The following is a 16,123-nucleotide window of genomic DNA, read 5'->3' on the forward strand; positions in this document are numbered from 1 at the left end:
CCGGGGAACATGCAAATTGGGATGAAAAGTAGGACACCAAGCTGCATGCTACTAGTTAGGTAGTTGACTCAGAATTACTTCATGGTCAGTGATAAATTAAAAGGACTCCTTTCCATAGTTCTCCCCCTTCATGAGTACAGCACGTGACCGTTCCCCGGGTGACAAAGCCTTTTTTGGCCCTTACCTCTAAAATTATCACGTCCTTTGTAAAAGAACACTAAAAAATGGAGTGGTAGCGAATTAAACAACATCAGTGAAAGCAATTTATTGCAGTGACATGAGAGGACATGGTGCCAATGTAATACTCAGTAGAAGACATTGGGCAGTGGGCCAGCACGGTGTGGTCCAAGACTGCAGCTTTCTGATGATCTGAACTGACCCAAGAATAAAACTTTATGCTTCTGGAGCAAAAAATGCAAACAGTGACGTTAAGGGACCAAAGCAGTGATGTAAAAGAATGACTAAGGTGTACTAGTAACGGCCAGCCTCGACAAGGTGGGACTGGACCACGCATGCCCTTTGGGAGGAGGGCAGCTGCTTTTGCTCATCTCCATCCTGCTCTGCCATGGGCAGTTCTAGAGCATGCCGTTCGGTCTTCTGATTCTTCAAGGTGAGCCTGAAGTCCAGTTTTATGTGGAATGTCCCCACTTAAACGTTCATCCTTCAGTCATTTGGATTTTTAAGAAGTGCTTGTGGGCCAAGCAGAACATACCTGCAGGCATTCGGTCATCCATCTCTGAGCAGAGAAAAGGTTAGCTGGCGTGTGTTTTGTAAAAGTATCAGTCTCACTTCCATCTTCTCTGCTGTACTCAAGATTGGTCCTCTGGCAAAGTCTAGAATCTGGTGTTCTCGGATTCCCCACAACCAACGGTGTGTCCAACCATTCAACTCAGTTCTGACACCAACTGGCTCAACCTCCACAGGTTTAAAGGCTCAGTCCCTCAAGACTGCCCTCACTTTCAGACACCAGTCATAATTTCCAGGTCCCCAGTTAACCCATTTTTCTGTCTGATTTGGCTACAAATTTGGAAGCTCCCATGACTCCCTCCTCAGGTTGAAATTCACTGTGAGTCCCAGGACTCAGGAGAACACCACTTCGGTGTACCATGTTTTGTGAAGGTTATACCTGAGGACAGCCCGATGAAAGAGACGCATAGGTCAAAGTGTGGGGGTGGGAGTGTACAGAGCTTCCATGCTCTCTCTGGGCACTTCACCCGCCTGTACCTCAATGTGTTCACCAATCCAGAAGCCCTCCACACCTTGTCATGTAAGGGATTTTATGAAGGTTTTATTATATAGGCATGATGAATTCATTGGCCATTTGTGATTGAACTAAATCTCCAGCCTCTCTCCATACCTCTTTCAAGATATGGGGGAAGGGCTGAAAGTTCTAAACTTATAATCAAGACTTGACCCCAATAAATTAAATTTTAAGAAATTGACCATTTTCACCCCTATAAATCTAATTAAAAAAAAAAAAAAGACTTGAGTGCTAGCCAGCTTGGTTCAGTGGATAGAGGTTCAGTGGCTAGAGCATCGGCCTGCGGATTGAAGGGTCCTGGGTTCGATTCCGGTCAAGCACACATATATTGGTTGCAAGCTCCTGGCCCTTGTCGGAGGCCTGCGGGAGGCAACCAATCGATGTGTGTCTCTCACCTCGGTGTTTCTGTCTCTCCCTCTCCCTTCCACTCTCTCTAAAAATCAATGGGGGAAAAAAAAAAACGTCCTTGGGTGAGGATTAAAAAAAAAAAGACTTGGTGTTTCCGGTAATCAGCCCCTATCCTGAAGTTATCTGTCTCCCTCCACACCCAAAGGTACTGGGAGTCACCTTATTAGCATACAAAAGACTATCCTATCATTTCGGAGATGAACAGTGTTCCAGGAACTCTGCCAGGAACCAGGGAGGGACCAAGATAAAATTTACACCTTTTATTACACCACAGTCGTTCTTTTTGGTTGGTGAGGCGCAAACTAATATACTTGCGCACTGGTCACTGATGAGGCTTTTTGTAGAGCCCGACCGAGACGGCCATGTGGTTGGGTGGTCATCACCCTAGAGATGGGCCCTCAGACATATGAAAGCAAGGCCAGGGTTTTTCTTCAAAAATCTATTTTGGTGCACCCTTACACGTGAGTGAATCCCCCCAGAATTCTACACTGATTTAAAAGGGAAAATTTTCAAGGTAGGTATCACCAGTCTCCCATCCCCTGAATCCTGTTTTTGAGCAATGTCACTACCCAAGGATACAGCCAGGATATATCACTTGGAAAAATACCTCTAAGAAATTGAATGGACATATTGGATGTAAACCAACTAAATTGTGGGCATCTGCCAAAATAATTTTTTTTTTTTTTTTTTTTTTTTTTTTTTTTTAGTTATGATGTATTTTTATTTCTCTTTTTTTTTTTTAATTTCTTTATTGATTAAGGTGTCACATATTTGTCCTCATCCCCCCATTCCCATCCCACACCCCTCCCCTTGGATGCCCCAACCCTCTGTTGAACTTAAGCATTGGTTAGGCTCATATGCATGCACACAAGACCTTTGGTTGATCTCTCCCCCCTCCCCCCACCCTTCCCTATCCTCCCTCTGAGGCCCGGTAGTCCGATCGATGCCTCCTTGTTTCTGGTTCTGTTCTTGTTCATCAGTCTATGTTGTTCATCATTTCCCCTAGATGAGCGAAATCATGTGTCACTAGAGATATACTTATAAGAATTGAATGTGCGACGAGCAATAATAGTTATGCTGACAGGCAAATGAATCAGTCTGTAGTGAGTTTCTTTCTGGACCAACAGTTCTTTTGAGACCCAATATCAATGTCCACCGGTTCCCTATGAGTACATGTCGGCACTGACCCCTCAGCTCTGGATGGTGGACAAATGGTGGTAATGCAGGTCCGACTCCCTCTGGTTTGGTCTCGGCTGGACCCAGGGGCACTGCTTCACCCGGATCCAGAGGCCCACGGCCTCACCCGGACCCGGGGCCAGGCTCACCCGGATCCAGGGGCCCACGGCCTCACCCGGACCTGGGACCCAGGCTCACCCGGATCCAGGGGCCCACGGCCTCACCCGGACCCGGGACCCAGGCTCACCCGGATCCAGGGGCCCACGGCCTCACCCGGACCCGGGGCCCAGGCCCACCCGGATCCAGGGGCCCACGGCTTCACCCGGACCCGGGCCCCAGGCTCACCCGGATCCAGGGGCCCACGGCCTCACCCGGACCCGGGGCCCAGGCCCACCCGGATCCAGGGGCCCACGGCCTCACCCGGACCCGGGACCCAGGCTCACCCGGACCCGGGGCCCAGGCCCACCCGGATCCAGGGGCCCACGGCCTCACCCGGACCCGGGGCCCAGGCTCACCCGGATCCAGGGGCCCACGGCCTCACCCGGACCCGGGGCCAGGCTCACCCGGATCCAGGGGCCCACGGCCTCACCCGGACCCGGGACCCAGGCTCACCCGGATCCAGGGGCCCACGGCCTCACCCGGACCCGGGACCCAGGCTCACCCGGATCCAGGGCTGCCAAAATAATTTTTGAAATTTCATACCAGATGTTAGATTCTTCTTTCTGAAAGTGCCCATGATGACAGGACAAGTTACGAAGCCACTTCTAACTTATGACATTGAAATAACATGATCATAAAAGGATAAGTATACTGTATGTCTAAAATTGTTCAAAAGCAGTTACAAATTATTAGATTATATTTTAAAAGTGGGAAGGAGGGAGATAAGTTGAGTTAGAACATACTCTAATTTTATGCCAGTCATCATTGTTTTCTGTCAAGAGGCCATTTATGCTGGTCGCCCATGTTACGTTTCACTACACTTTCAGGAGAATATTTATTTACATACTAAACTGATTATTTTCAGGATTTTTTTTTGTTTGTTTGTTTGTTTTTTTAGCCATTATTTTTCTCCATTCTTCTATAGGTTAAGCAGTTAACAAGGAATTAGGTAAAAATCTGAGAATAGAATTTCTAACATTAGTGTATTTATGCTGGAAAAATTTTAAGGTAGCTATGCTTTAGTTTGCTGAAATGGCTTCAAGAAATCAAAATCTTTCTGTTTCTCCAGAAGAATTGTGTCCCTGAAGTATATTGCTGTGGTGCTGTGATACTAATGTCATTTTGAAATAATTCCCATGCTGTTTTCTCTAAAGGTCATTGGGGAGTCTGAGCATATGATTCCTTTTGAGTAAAACATATGTGTGTTTTTTTTAAATTAACTGACAAAAAGATTTCTAGGCACATTAATCAGCTCCAATAAAAGAAAGAATATTTGGAAGATTTCCTTGGCTTCATAAGTGATTGCAGACAGTGAATGACAGATTTAAGGGAAGAGTGAAGTAATCAGATATAAAAACGATATATAACCTTTTAGAAATCCTATTAAAAATTCTTACACTATTCCTACTCCCAAGAGGCTGATTGGGAGTCACCCAACATAAAATGAAAGCAGAGTATCTATAATATTGTACCTTGAGATTTTAGGAGAGTCCTGATTAAATTTTGGGGGGCTTTTCCTTAGAATTATGTGCTAACTCCAGTCACTGCCAGCAGTGAACTTCTTAAAGTAACACAATGCGTTGTGTAGACGTAGTAATGATTTGGACATGGAGGACTAAGATCCTACAGTAATAGGATGCGCAGTTTACAATTATGTATAACTCAAAAGCTAATTTACTCAGTGTGGTAGACTGAATAATGGCCCTCTGAGATAGCCAGGCCCGAATTCCTGGGCCTGCGAATGCTACCTTATATGGCAAAAGAGAACTTGGAAATATGATTAAGTTAAGGATCTTAAAATGAGATTATCTCAGATCTCCCATGTGGGCCTCTAAATGCAATGTCAGAGGCCGTTTAAGGAGGCAGAGGGAGATGTGACACCGAGAAGACAGTGTGACATCGAAGACAGACACTGTGTTGCTGACTTTCAAGGTGGAGGAAGGGACCACAAGGAATGCAGTTCTGGGAGCTGGAAAAGGCAAGAAAAGAGCCTTTTCTGTGGGTGGTGTGGACTTGCAACTGATTTCAGACCACTGACCTCCAGACTAAGAGAATAAATGCGTGTTGTTTTAAGCGTTTTGTTTATATTAAGTTAAATAAACCACATACAGAAAAACGTTGTAAAGCAAAATAGAATTTAAAAACTCCCAAATACGTTTTCACCTCTTAACATTACTATTGGCAGATTTTTTAATGGACTTCTGTGTGGCTAGCTTATCAGTTTGTTCTTGGTTGATAAAATTCCTGCTATTTAAATGCCATATTTACCGGACTTCGCTCCTTCGTCTTAGGACAACACAATTCTGTTATCACCGGGAGCAAGTTCCCCTTTCTGGCTCCCTTCCTCAGTTTACAGGGAGGCATGTGTGATCATTGTCTGTGCCCCAGACTTCTCTATAGCGTTTTCAGGCTGAGGCTCAGCATCCTGGTTTTTAGAAAAGGCGACCAGATTCCCTCCCACACAGGCAATCTGTATACGCAACAAAGGCCTGTCTTGTTTCATAAACACAAGGCAAATGTTCTATACACTCTGCATCCTTTCAGTGACAGTGCCATCGTCATCCCGGTGCTGGGGGGGGGGGGGGGGGGGCGGGGGGGAGGCCTGTAAGGTTCTCTGGATGTTCTTTATGAACCCACCCAAGGCTCCCCTGAAAGGGTGACAGTTTGCACCCATTCCTGGCACCTGCCCTTGGATGAACAGAGTATCTATGATTGCTGACCCCATCACTGTCTTAATAGCACAAAGAACTCCTTAAAAAGGGAAATTTTTGGCCCTTGCTGGGTGGCTCCGTTGGTTGGAGCATCGTCCCATGCACCCGAGGGTTGTGGGTTCTATTCCAGGTCGGGGCACATTCCTGGGTTGTGGTTAGATCCGGGCAGGTGGGAGGTGGGCAGCCGATCAGTGGGGCAGCCTATCAATGTTTCTCTGTCTTACTCTCTCCAAAAATCATTAATAACTCTGTTTCTCTCTCTCTCTCTCTCTCTCTCTCTCTCTCTCTCTCTCACACACACACACACACACACACACACACACACTCACTCAAGCATGTTCCTGGGGTGAGGATTTTTAAAATGGGAATTTTTGTGGTTTGTCCCTGATCATATTGTATTTAGGGGTCTTTGTTAGAAGGCATTGTTTCCTGAGGTCAGGGGAAGTTCTATCATGTGTATCTTTGTTCACCTGGATGGATAGATCGCTAGTTATTGAACCTGAAGCCAAAGGATCTCTTATTCTAACTGCATTGGTTCTTTGGAACCAGGGTGTTTCCAGTTTAACTGATGAATTCTCTTGGGGGTGGGGGATCTTATCAAAGTTAGACAAAGTGGGGAAAAAGGAGGCACAAAGGGTGGCCCTAGAATCAGGAGCATCTGAAGATTTTTTCAATGATTACTCCTAAACTGTTTGGTTTTATTTGGTCATACTTTCAAGAGAGAATTTTCAAGCGCGATTTACCTTTGAAAAATGATTTTTCCACCTCGGGCGTTAAGGGTGATTTTATTTGGCATATATCACACTTGGGGATTTGCACTGGAGACTGCAAGCTGACCTTCTGTTTGTGAAATCACAAAGTGAAGTGGAATACTAGAAGTGATGTTCTCTTATAAATAATGGCTTTGGTCTGGCCAGTGTTGCTCAGTGGTTGAGCATTGACCTATGAACCAGAAGGTCACAGGTTCAATTCCCGGTCAGGGCATGTGCCTGGGGTGCAGGTGACTCTCTCTCATTGATGTTTCTATCTCTCTCTGCCTCTCCCTTCCTCTCTGAAAGCAATAAAAAATAATAAATGGCTTTGTACTGGTGACTAAATTCCTAGCAGAGTTAAATAAAATTATTTATATAGACTGAGAAAAATAATGTGAACACATAATTTTAACATCTAGAATTTATCAAATACCTTCTTTGTTGTGTTCTTACTGCTTTATGTGCTACTTCATTTACTTAGATGCTGAGAAATTCCCAAGTAATGACAGCAGCTTCAGGACAACAGAGTCATAACTTCTGGTTATTGGGCTGAGCTCTTTCGAGAACCAGGCACAGATTGTTGTTGGTAGTAAAAGTCAGCTTTCTGTGTGCTGTTTAGTTTAGTCATCACAAACCATTATTTTCCTTTCAAGGATAGGAACTTGAGGCTTAGATTTAGTAACTTGCCCAAGGATGCATACCTACGAAGGAACCATGAGGTCCCTGGCTATGGCTGCACCTCATTTCGGTGAATCCCGAAATGGCAAGAGTCACTTTTAGGCAACCAGGAAAAAAACAGCCTACACCCTGAAGGTCAGAACAGTCCATTGACAAGGTTGCAGCGGAACAGGCATGAGCAAGAACCTAGTAAAGGTCCCCTGAGGGAGACAGACCAGCGCCGCCCGATAAGGAAGGAAGCGGGGCTGCAGTTCAGGAATTCACTGCGATAGCTGGACTGGGGAGAATAAATACAGAGATTTACAGACATGTTGCCATAGCTGCAGATATTTAACTTTTACACACGTATTGATGTTATGATTTCAAAAGGAATTTATGCTTGCTGTGCAAAATATTCAACAATAACAAATTATATAAATTTAAATAAAATTGCCCCTTCCCTCTCTTTCCCTACTGACCATTTGGCCATTTTTCCATAGCTGTACAGGGGTGGCCCAAAGTAGGTTTTATTTTCCTCCATTCATTAACATACTCTCCAGAGTTACACAGATCAGATCTCTCCTCTTCACCTGTAATAATAAAATGAGACACCATACTGGTTGGCATGCTTAAGGAAATTAAAAAACAAAAAACTGAGCCCGGCAGGTGTGGCTCAGTGGTTGAGCATTGACCTCTGAACCAAGAAGTCACAGGTTCGATTCCCAGTCTGGGCACATGTTCAGGTTGAGGGGCTTGATCCCCGCAGGAGGCAGCTGATCAATGTTACTCTGTCATATCCCTCTCTCTTCCCCTCTCTCTAAAAAAAGTCAGTAAAAACATTTCAAAATGAAATACAAAAAACTGAAACCAACAAAATACTATATTGCCCTCAGGGTTGGTCATTTTTGACATTTTCTACTTTTATTCACGGGCCATTAGCTCCAAATCAAAGAGCAATGCTTTTTATTTTTTTTTTTACTAGAGGCCCAGTGCACGACATTCATGCACTGGGGGCGGGGAGGAGGGCCCCCTCAGCCCAGCCTGGGCCCTCTTGCAGTCTGACATCCCCCAAGGGGCCCTTCGCGCTGCCGCGGAGGCAGGAGAGGCTCCTGTCACTGCCTCTGCACATGCAGGACCTGAAATGGAAAAAACACAGAAAGCAACAGCAAACCGCAAAAAGTAAAGGAAGGAAAATGATAACGAATAGCTCAACCCCGCAAAAGCCTTCACATTGCTTTGTCGTGGAGATGGTCTCGTTGACTTGCTGAGTGTCGTGTTCTGTCAGCTGAGAATTGTCAGAAAGGTTGAAACAACATAATCCTTTGAAGTGATCACACCCACGATTATGTCGTAGTCGTATGTAGTCACGTGCCGCCCGGTGTTTTAGGTCTGCCTCCCCAGCCTGACCTAGTTCTAGGTTTAGGGCACTTACAGCCCCGCCGGTGGTGTTAAGGGCCTTGACGATGCTGCAAGCCAGCCGACCTTTTTCTACTTGGGGAGGGGTGACCATGACCGACGTGACGAAAACGGTAAAAGAAACATACTCAGCAGGGCTCCACCCATGAAGGTTGTCACTGCAGGCTGCAGGCAGGGTCAGCGACAGGTATTGTTCATCTCGGGTGATGGGGTGTTGCTGAGGCATAGGAACAGTCAGTCGCCCTAAAGAGCACGGCCCCCCTGTGCTGTTAGCGGGGATATAGGTGTAAACAGTGAGACCACATATGAGGAACCAACCGGCGGGCAATCTGGTATGTCCACTTCCGTAAGAGATAGATGAATTATTGGAACAGCGCATGTTATAATTGTGGAACAAGGAGAGACAGTACCTAGAACACCCAGTGAAATACAGACATTCACCGCTGGGGGCGACTGCTGCAACCTCCAGAGAAAACATGTCCTTGTCTTTTTGTTGGACGCTTGGTCCGACCGCATAAAGGTCCCAGTAGGTTATCTCTTTTCTAAAATGCCTAAAATGAGTATAGTTTTTTATAGTAGCAATCGGTGCCCCAACTCCGATTAGGCCAGCCGTGAAAGTCTGTTCTACAGAAATTCCACCCGAAAGGCAAAAGTCAGAGGCATTAAGAACATTCCTTGCCAAATAGACCCAGATATTCTCATCTCTCTTCACAGGGGGTCTCTCTCCTGATGCTGGGATGGTAAGAGGCAAAACCAGGATTAGGACGAGGGCTGTCTTGGGAGGACAACTTTTAGGTCCTCCTTGGGTTTGACGGTCCACTCTTCCTCTGGTGCCCTTTTGACTCTCGTGTGATGGATGTAGGCTTTTTTTCCCGCCAGCTTCCAAGCAGTTGGGGTGGTGAGGAGGACATCCCCCGGCCTGGTCCATCTTTCTTCCAGTGGATCTTCTGGTGAGCCAGTTTTCCATGTCTTGCGTAAGACGTTGTCTCTTCCTTCAAAGGGCTGCAGTGGGCCTGTGACAGAAAGATCTCTAGTACATGCCAAATCATCAGTTATAGTTAATGTTTGAATAAGATGTTGGACATAATTTTTATTTTTAACCTTCATATCATGATCTATATATACACCTCCTGTTGCTATGGTGGCCTGAAAGGGTCACCCGTATATTATTTCGTAGGGACTTAAGCCAATCCCGCTTCAGGGAGCTACTCACATCCTGAGCAGGGCAGTTGGCAAACACCTGACCCCAATGCAGGTGAGATTCTTGACACAGCTGTATTTTTCTTTAAGGCATGGTTCATCTTCTCAACTATTCCTGTGGCCTGTGGCCTCTGTGCAGTATGTAATTTACAAGTTAAACCGAGGAATTTACTGACCTTCTGTGTTAACTTGAGAAACAAGGGCAGGTCCGTTATCACTTGGCCGGATGTTAGGGAATCCAAATCGAGGAATAATCTCCTTCCGAAGGGCTTTGACCCTGAAAATGTGTCAATAGAAACAAGTAAGTATCTTCAACCCCCAGACTGTGGCATCTAGGTAAAGTCTCTCTGCCAGTCCTCGAAGGGACTGCTTTGGTACTGCCCCCCCTTCCTTCCTTTGATGGGGATCTGCCTTGAGATTATTTGTCTGGCATGGGAGGCACCTGCCTGTGACTCGACGAACTGCCTGAGCAATTCCTGGACCTGTGACCCAGGGTTTGATCTAGGCAGACAAGGCATCTCTTCCATAATGGGTTGCCTCCTGAATATGCTTCAGGTCATATGCTTCTCTTAACCGTTCAGGCGGAAGGATAACCCCTTGTTCATTTATTTTCCAGTCATCGTTAATTTCCTTGAACTTCTATTTCTCGGCTCTTTTCTGATCTGAAATTGAATATTCTGGCTGAAACTTGAATAAATCTAATGTGGGTATTAGTGGCAGTAAATATTCTCATTTTGCTGCTTCCTTTGCCATTTTTTACCTGGTTTCAGTCCGTTATCACTTGGCAGGCTGTTAGGGAATCCAAATTGAGGAATAATCTCCTTCCGAGATGACTAGTAAATGGGCTTCCTTTGCCAATTTCCTTTTGCTTCTCTGTTTTTTTTCTCTCTCTCTCTTTTATTTTTTATTGATTAAGGTATTACAAATGTGTGGTTATCCCCCCATTGACCCTCCCACCCCCCACCCCCAATCCTGCCCTCACTCTCACCCTCTGTTGTCTGTGTCCATTGGATTTGCTTATATGCATGCACACAAGTCTCTTGGTTGATCACTCCCCCTTACCCCCTGTTGTCTCCTTTTGATGTCTAGGGCAGTGCTTTACCGCCACTTGGGTAGGGCCGAGAATGGCTTGTACCTCGTCCAAAATTTCTGGCACATGTTTCATGTCCTTTCTGTTGGCCGTTAACAGCGGCCTCTCTCTTCACATAGTACCTTGCATATTCAGGACTACGAAGGCATATTTAGAGTCAGCGTACATGTTTACACGTTTTCCTTTAGGTAATTCTAGTGCTCTGGTAAGAGCAATGAACTCAGCTTTCTGTGCTGAAGTTCCTGGAGCCAGTGCCTTAGCCTTGATTGTTTTGTCAAGCATGACGACTGCATATCCCCACCTCCCTCCCCCTGCTCTACATAGCTCCTCCTATCTTTGAATAAAGTCCAATCAGCCCCTTCTAGTGGGTAGTCCTGGAGCTCTGACCAGCTAGAATACACCTTGTCCATGGTCTCCACACAGTCATGAGACAAAGTGGTACTGTCAGGGTAGGGAGCAGTGTGGCAGGAGTAAGAGTACTCACAGTTTTGAGAGAGACATTGGGGTTGTCTAGTAGGAGTACCACCGGGTATCTTCCCATCCTTCCTGCTGTCAGCCAGCAATTTCCTCGCTGTTCCAGTAGACTAAGAACTTGGTGAGGCACAAAGTGTAGTAACTGGTTGACCAAGAGAGAATTTTTCTGCTTCTTGTAGGTGCTCACAGGTGGCCACTACCGCTCTTAAGCATGTTGGCCAACCTTGAACAGTATGGTCCAATTTCACAGACAAGTAAGCAACTGGCACGGGGTGGCCCCCAAGAGTCTGAGTGAGGACCCCAATTCCAACTCCTTTCCTTTCATGCTCCAAAGCTGGAAAAGCTTCAACAGATTTGGGAGTCCCAGAGCAGATGCCACTGCCAGTCGGGCCTTCAAAGTCTCCAAGACCCATTCACGTTCTTTGTCTCATTCAAGGGGGCTGTCCTCTGGCCCTTCCAGGGTCTAATCCAGAGTCCAAAGTGGGGAACCCCAATCTGACAGTACCCAGCCATTCCCCCAAATTCTCTCAATTGTATCTTTGTTTTAGGGGGCTGTATTTGAATAATTGTTTCCCTGTGGTCCCCAATAAACTCCGTTTCCCAGATTCTAGGAGGAGTCCCAGAAACGTAACAGCTTGGGTACAAATCTGGGCTTTTGAAGCTGAAACTTTATAGCCACAGTCTGCTAAATGATTGAGGGCATCAATGGTATTCTTCAAACAGTCCTCATACATGGGCCCACTGATGAGGAGACCCACATATAGTAACAGTGTGCCTTTCCGGAGCTGTCGCTCATCCAGGTCCTGGCTTAGTGTTTCTCAGAAAACAGTGGGGGAATTCTTAAACCCCTGGGGGAGGACTGTCCAGCAGTACTGAGTCTTGACCAGAGTCTCTGGGTCTTGCCATTCAGAGGCAAAAAGTGGTTGAGTCTGGGTTAACCAGCACATAGAAGAAAGCATCTTTAACCATTCACTGTCCCCAGGTATCCCATTAATCCAAGTATAGGGTTGGGTACAGTAGGATGTATGTCCTGGGGAAATTCATTGATGGCCCATAAGTCCTGGACAAACTGTTACTCCTCTGTTTTAAGGTTTCTTTACTGGCAACATAGGGATGTTGTATGGGGAGCAATGGTCAAATCAAACCAAATTTAAGAAATTTCTGAATAAATAGCCAAATCCCCTCAAGTGCCTCCTTCAGGGATATTGCTTTTTGTGGGGAATCTTTGTCCCCGGTTTCCAGTCAGTCTTGACTGGTAAAGCCCGTTTTGCCCTCCCCAGTTCTCCTGAACCCATTCGAATGGTTGTGCCTGGGTCTCTAGTTCAGCTGGCTTTGGGGCAGGTTCTCGCTTTCCTTGATCCTGCACAAGACATTGCCAGACATGCTCCTGTGGGACCTGTAGATGGAGCTGTTGCTCATCCGGGAGAAAGGTGATCTAGGTCCCACCCTACAGGAGGGATGGGGCACTGGGGGGATGCATAGAGATGTATGAGTTAGACATGTGGCACCAGTGGCACATTCCAACAGGTTCAAAAAGGCTTGTTGTTCCAGAGTTGCAGAGATTCCAGTTACCGCCACTGTTTGAGATGAAGGTTTAGTTAGAGGGGCATGGAGGACAGAATAGGTGGCTCCTGTATCAATCAGAGAATCTCTCCTTTTTAGTTGCCTGCTCTTCCCGCCCCCTACACACTAGTTTTGCCCGAGGCTCCTGGGGGAGGATAGAGATCAGCAGCTGAAGCCACTGAGCCTCTGGGCCTGTCTGACTGCCTCGGAGTCCATTCCCTTGTTTAACATCCCAGTGAGCACCTTTTGCCCTTTCCTTTTGGTCCTCCTTCCTTTTTTGGGCTTTCATTTTCCCAGTGGCCTTTACCCTTGTAGTTCGCCCATTGATCTGGGCCTAAGGGGTTTCTTCTTTTTTCCCCCTTTCCTGTTGGCCCTCTGGCCTTCGGCCTTTGGTTTCTAGCCATCTGGGCCTTTTTACTTTACCTGTTATAGTAGACGTAAAAGGCAATGTCAGCTAGTTGAGAAGGATTCATCTCCAAAAGCCTCTTCAACTTTCCGTAGCTTTTTCCTAGTATCTGGGGCATTTTGGCTAATAAAAAGCCCAGTTTACAATGCAAATGTTTTTTGGTTGGGGAAGGAGGGGGGTCTGTGTGTGTATATTTCCAGTAGGCCTGACAGAGTCCTTCCTGAAGAGCAGAAGGATCCTCGTCCATTTTTGGTTGGACTGCTTGTACCGTATTCAAGCTCTTCTGTTTGGGGACCCCTTTCCTGAACCCTCCTATAATGCATCTCCGATGATGCTCCAGCCGGGGCAGTCCCCAGTCATTAGGATCCCAGTTGGGTTTGACCAATGGGATAGCTCCTGCCGGCTCTGGAGCATGGCGGGATCTTCCTGACGGAGCCCGTGTGCTTCCTCTCTAGCTCTGTCATAAACTATCCCCTCTTACTCCCAGTTAAAAGGACGTTAAACAGAGCCTGGATATCAGCCCAACTGGGATTATGAGTAGCAAAGTAGAAACTGTCAGGTCCGTAACTTGGATGGGATGGATCATCCTGATAAGAGGGATTGGAATTCTTCCAAAGAAGCAAATCCGAGGTAGAGAAGGGGTGTGGGCCCAGTAGAGTCTTGTGGGTTGTCCAGTTTCAGTGGCTCCTGATGGCAAAGTGGAAATTGCCCTGCCAGGGAAATAGCTTTATCCTCTCCAAATTGAGTGCCTTGCTTCGTCCTCGAAGGAGATGGGGCAAGCGTCTCAAGACTATTTCCCCTAAGAGTCCAGGATGGGGGAAGCTCTTATGTTATTGGAGCACTCGGAGAAGGTGCCTTAGCAGTAGACGGCAAGGCAGCCTCTTGCTCATCCCTTTTCCTTCCATTCCTGATCCTTACTTTCCTGATCCTTATCGTATCCTCTCTCTGAAACATTAACTTGGTCCCTTCTTCATTTTCATCAGAATCAGAATTATGCAGTGACATAAAAGCCTTTACATATGGTATCTCTCCCCACTTCCCCGATCTTTGACAAAACAATTCCAGTTGTAATATGGTATAATAATTCAAAGACCCATTCAACGGCCACCTCTCTCCAGGATCTAAATTATGCATAGGCCAAGCAGTATTCCAGTAAAATACCATTTTCCCTTTGGTCATAGGTAGACATGGATTAGTCCTAGTGGGCTGTCCTTTGGGACTGAACCACTGCACCCCATTTTCCAAGCAAATTAAACCAAACACAAACAGTGAAAAAAAGACATCAACAAACAACAAAAACACTTCTCTATACAATAATTACACTATGCACAACAGACAGACGAAGGCGTTCCCTTGTGTCTGTACAGCCAGACAGGGTGCCCTGTAACTCGGAGCCATTCAGGCTCAAGAAGAAACCAAGAGCCGTGTCTCTATGACCACCCGGAGCCCGTCTGGGGCAGAGACCAGACAAGGACCATCGAAGCCGCGTGCAGCCAGGAGCTGACCAGGCTCAATCCAGCTGGGAGGAATCAGATGCCTCCCCTGAAAGCACAGGAGGTTGCAGGCGCTGAAGGTGGAGAATTCCTGGCCTGGTTTCAGCCCCACGAACCCCCTGGGCCGGCAGCCAGCGGGAACTCTGGTACTTACCCAAGAAAAGGTCCTACTCACAGTCCCGGCGGATTTTGAAACTGGACACTACTGGGCCAATAAGCAGAGGCAGGCTTGAGTCTTTTATGTTCATTTATTCAATTTTGCGGGCCATCGGACAGAGCAGCAGGTATGATAACTTTGAAAAACTGCTCTTAACATCTCCTGCCAGTTGGCCCGAATATAAGGAGTAGGGGAAAGGAGGCTGCGTGCAGCTGAGGAATGCAGCAGGGGAGGGGAAGAGGGTATGTGCTTAGCGCATCTTTCCCAGGATCTTCAAGTACGATGTCACAACAGCCATCCTGTTCCTGGAATTGGAAAAAGGACAGCGTTCCTGAGGCAAACTCCCGGAGGGCTCAGCATCTGGGCCCAGTGACCAGGTCAAAGTGTAGTCTTGGGAGGATCAGAGATGGTTTAGAATAGCTGTGAAATTACTAGTGCCCTACCCTCTTCCCTCTCTGCCCGATCAAGTACTCTCTAGTCCAGTGATGGGCAACCTTTTGAGCTTGGTGTGTCAAACTTCGCCAAAAAACTGAGCATAACTCGGGTAGTGTGTCACTTTGAGGAAAAAACTAACTCCAAGACTCTAGTCGCAAATGTTTCATCCTCAGGAGCAGCAAATGTTTCATCCTCGGCATGCGGCCGCGTGTCATCAGAAATGGCTACGCGTGTCAGTGCTGACACGCGTGTCATAGGTTCGCCATCACTGCTCTAGTCCAAAAAGATGTAGCTGATTGTAAAATTAGTGAAGTATTAACTTATAGCCTGGGGCGGGGGTAGACTGGAGGGGGTCACGGGAAAAAGGGGGACATATATAATAGTTTCAACAATAAAGAATTATTTTTTTAAGTACTAAATTGTACTCTATTTTCTGTTAAATAAGTTTGGTATTGTTGTTCTCTAGCATTCCCCCCCACCCCCCCTGAAATAATGATATTTGGCTATATGCATTGACAATAATGGTCTGTGTGGAAAAGGGAGAAAATGAATAAAACAATGTGTCTCATTTTCTTATTTCCAAGTGTGAAATTCAGTCCCTAATGAGATGTCCTCAAACAGTGCTGTTGATCATCAAAATATATGCCCTAGATATGAGTGAGGACAGTGAAGTGAGGACATTTAAATCAACGTGAAGTGGAAAAATTCAGAAGATTAAAAAGCAACATATCTCAGGCCACATGGAACTAATTTTTGATGTCTCTT

The 16,123-nt window shown here is 46.3% G+C and overlaps 2 protein-coding genes across 8 annotated transcripts in view; one reads left to right on the forward strand and one right to left on the reverse strand.

Moving 5' to 3' along the window:
• The window catches only part of NCOA7 (nuclear receptor coactivator 7), a 116,797-nt gene that overhangs the window by 37,954 nt on the left and 62,720 nt on the right, over positions 1-16,123 (forward strand). The window lies entirely within an intron of this gene.
• LOC307105487 (uncharacterized protein) lies at positions 4,265-15,633 on the reverse strand. Of its 2 annotated transcripts, none has more exons than XM_079781269.1 (3): positions 14,921-15,633; positions 9,917-10,017; positions 4,265-9,553 (listed from the first exon to the last, which is right to left on the reverse strand). In XM_079781269.1, the coding sequence occupies exon 3, from the start codon at positions 9,505-9,507 to the stop codon at positions 8,125-8,127; it is 1,383 nt and encodes a 460-aa protein (XP_079637395.1). In that variant the 5' UTR covers positions 9,508-9,553; positions 9,917-10,017; positions 14,921-15,633; the 3' UTR covers positions 4,265-8,124. The 2 variants fall into 2 exon arrangements, with proteins under 2 accessions (XP_079637395.1, XP_079637396.1); XM_079781270.1 differs by having other exon boundaries at positions 4,265-9,570.

Source organism: Cnephaeus nilssonii (genome assembly GCF_951640355.1).
Source record: "Cnephaeus nilssonii genome assembly, chromosome: 9".
NCBI classification, from domain to species: Eukaryota; Metazoa; Chordata; class Mammalia; order Chiroptera; family Vespertilionidae; genus Cnephaeus; species Cnephaeus nilssonii.

Bases quoted from the DNA above. Each gene is read 5' to 3' on its own strand.
- LOC307105487 (XM_079781269.1), bottom strand. From the start codon at position 9,507: ATGGAAAACTGGCTCACCAGAAGATCCACTGGAAGAAAGATGGACCAG.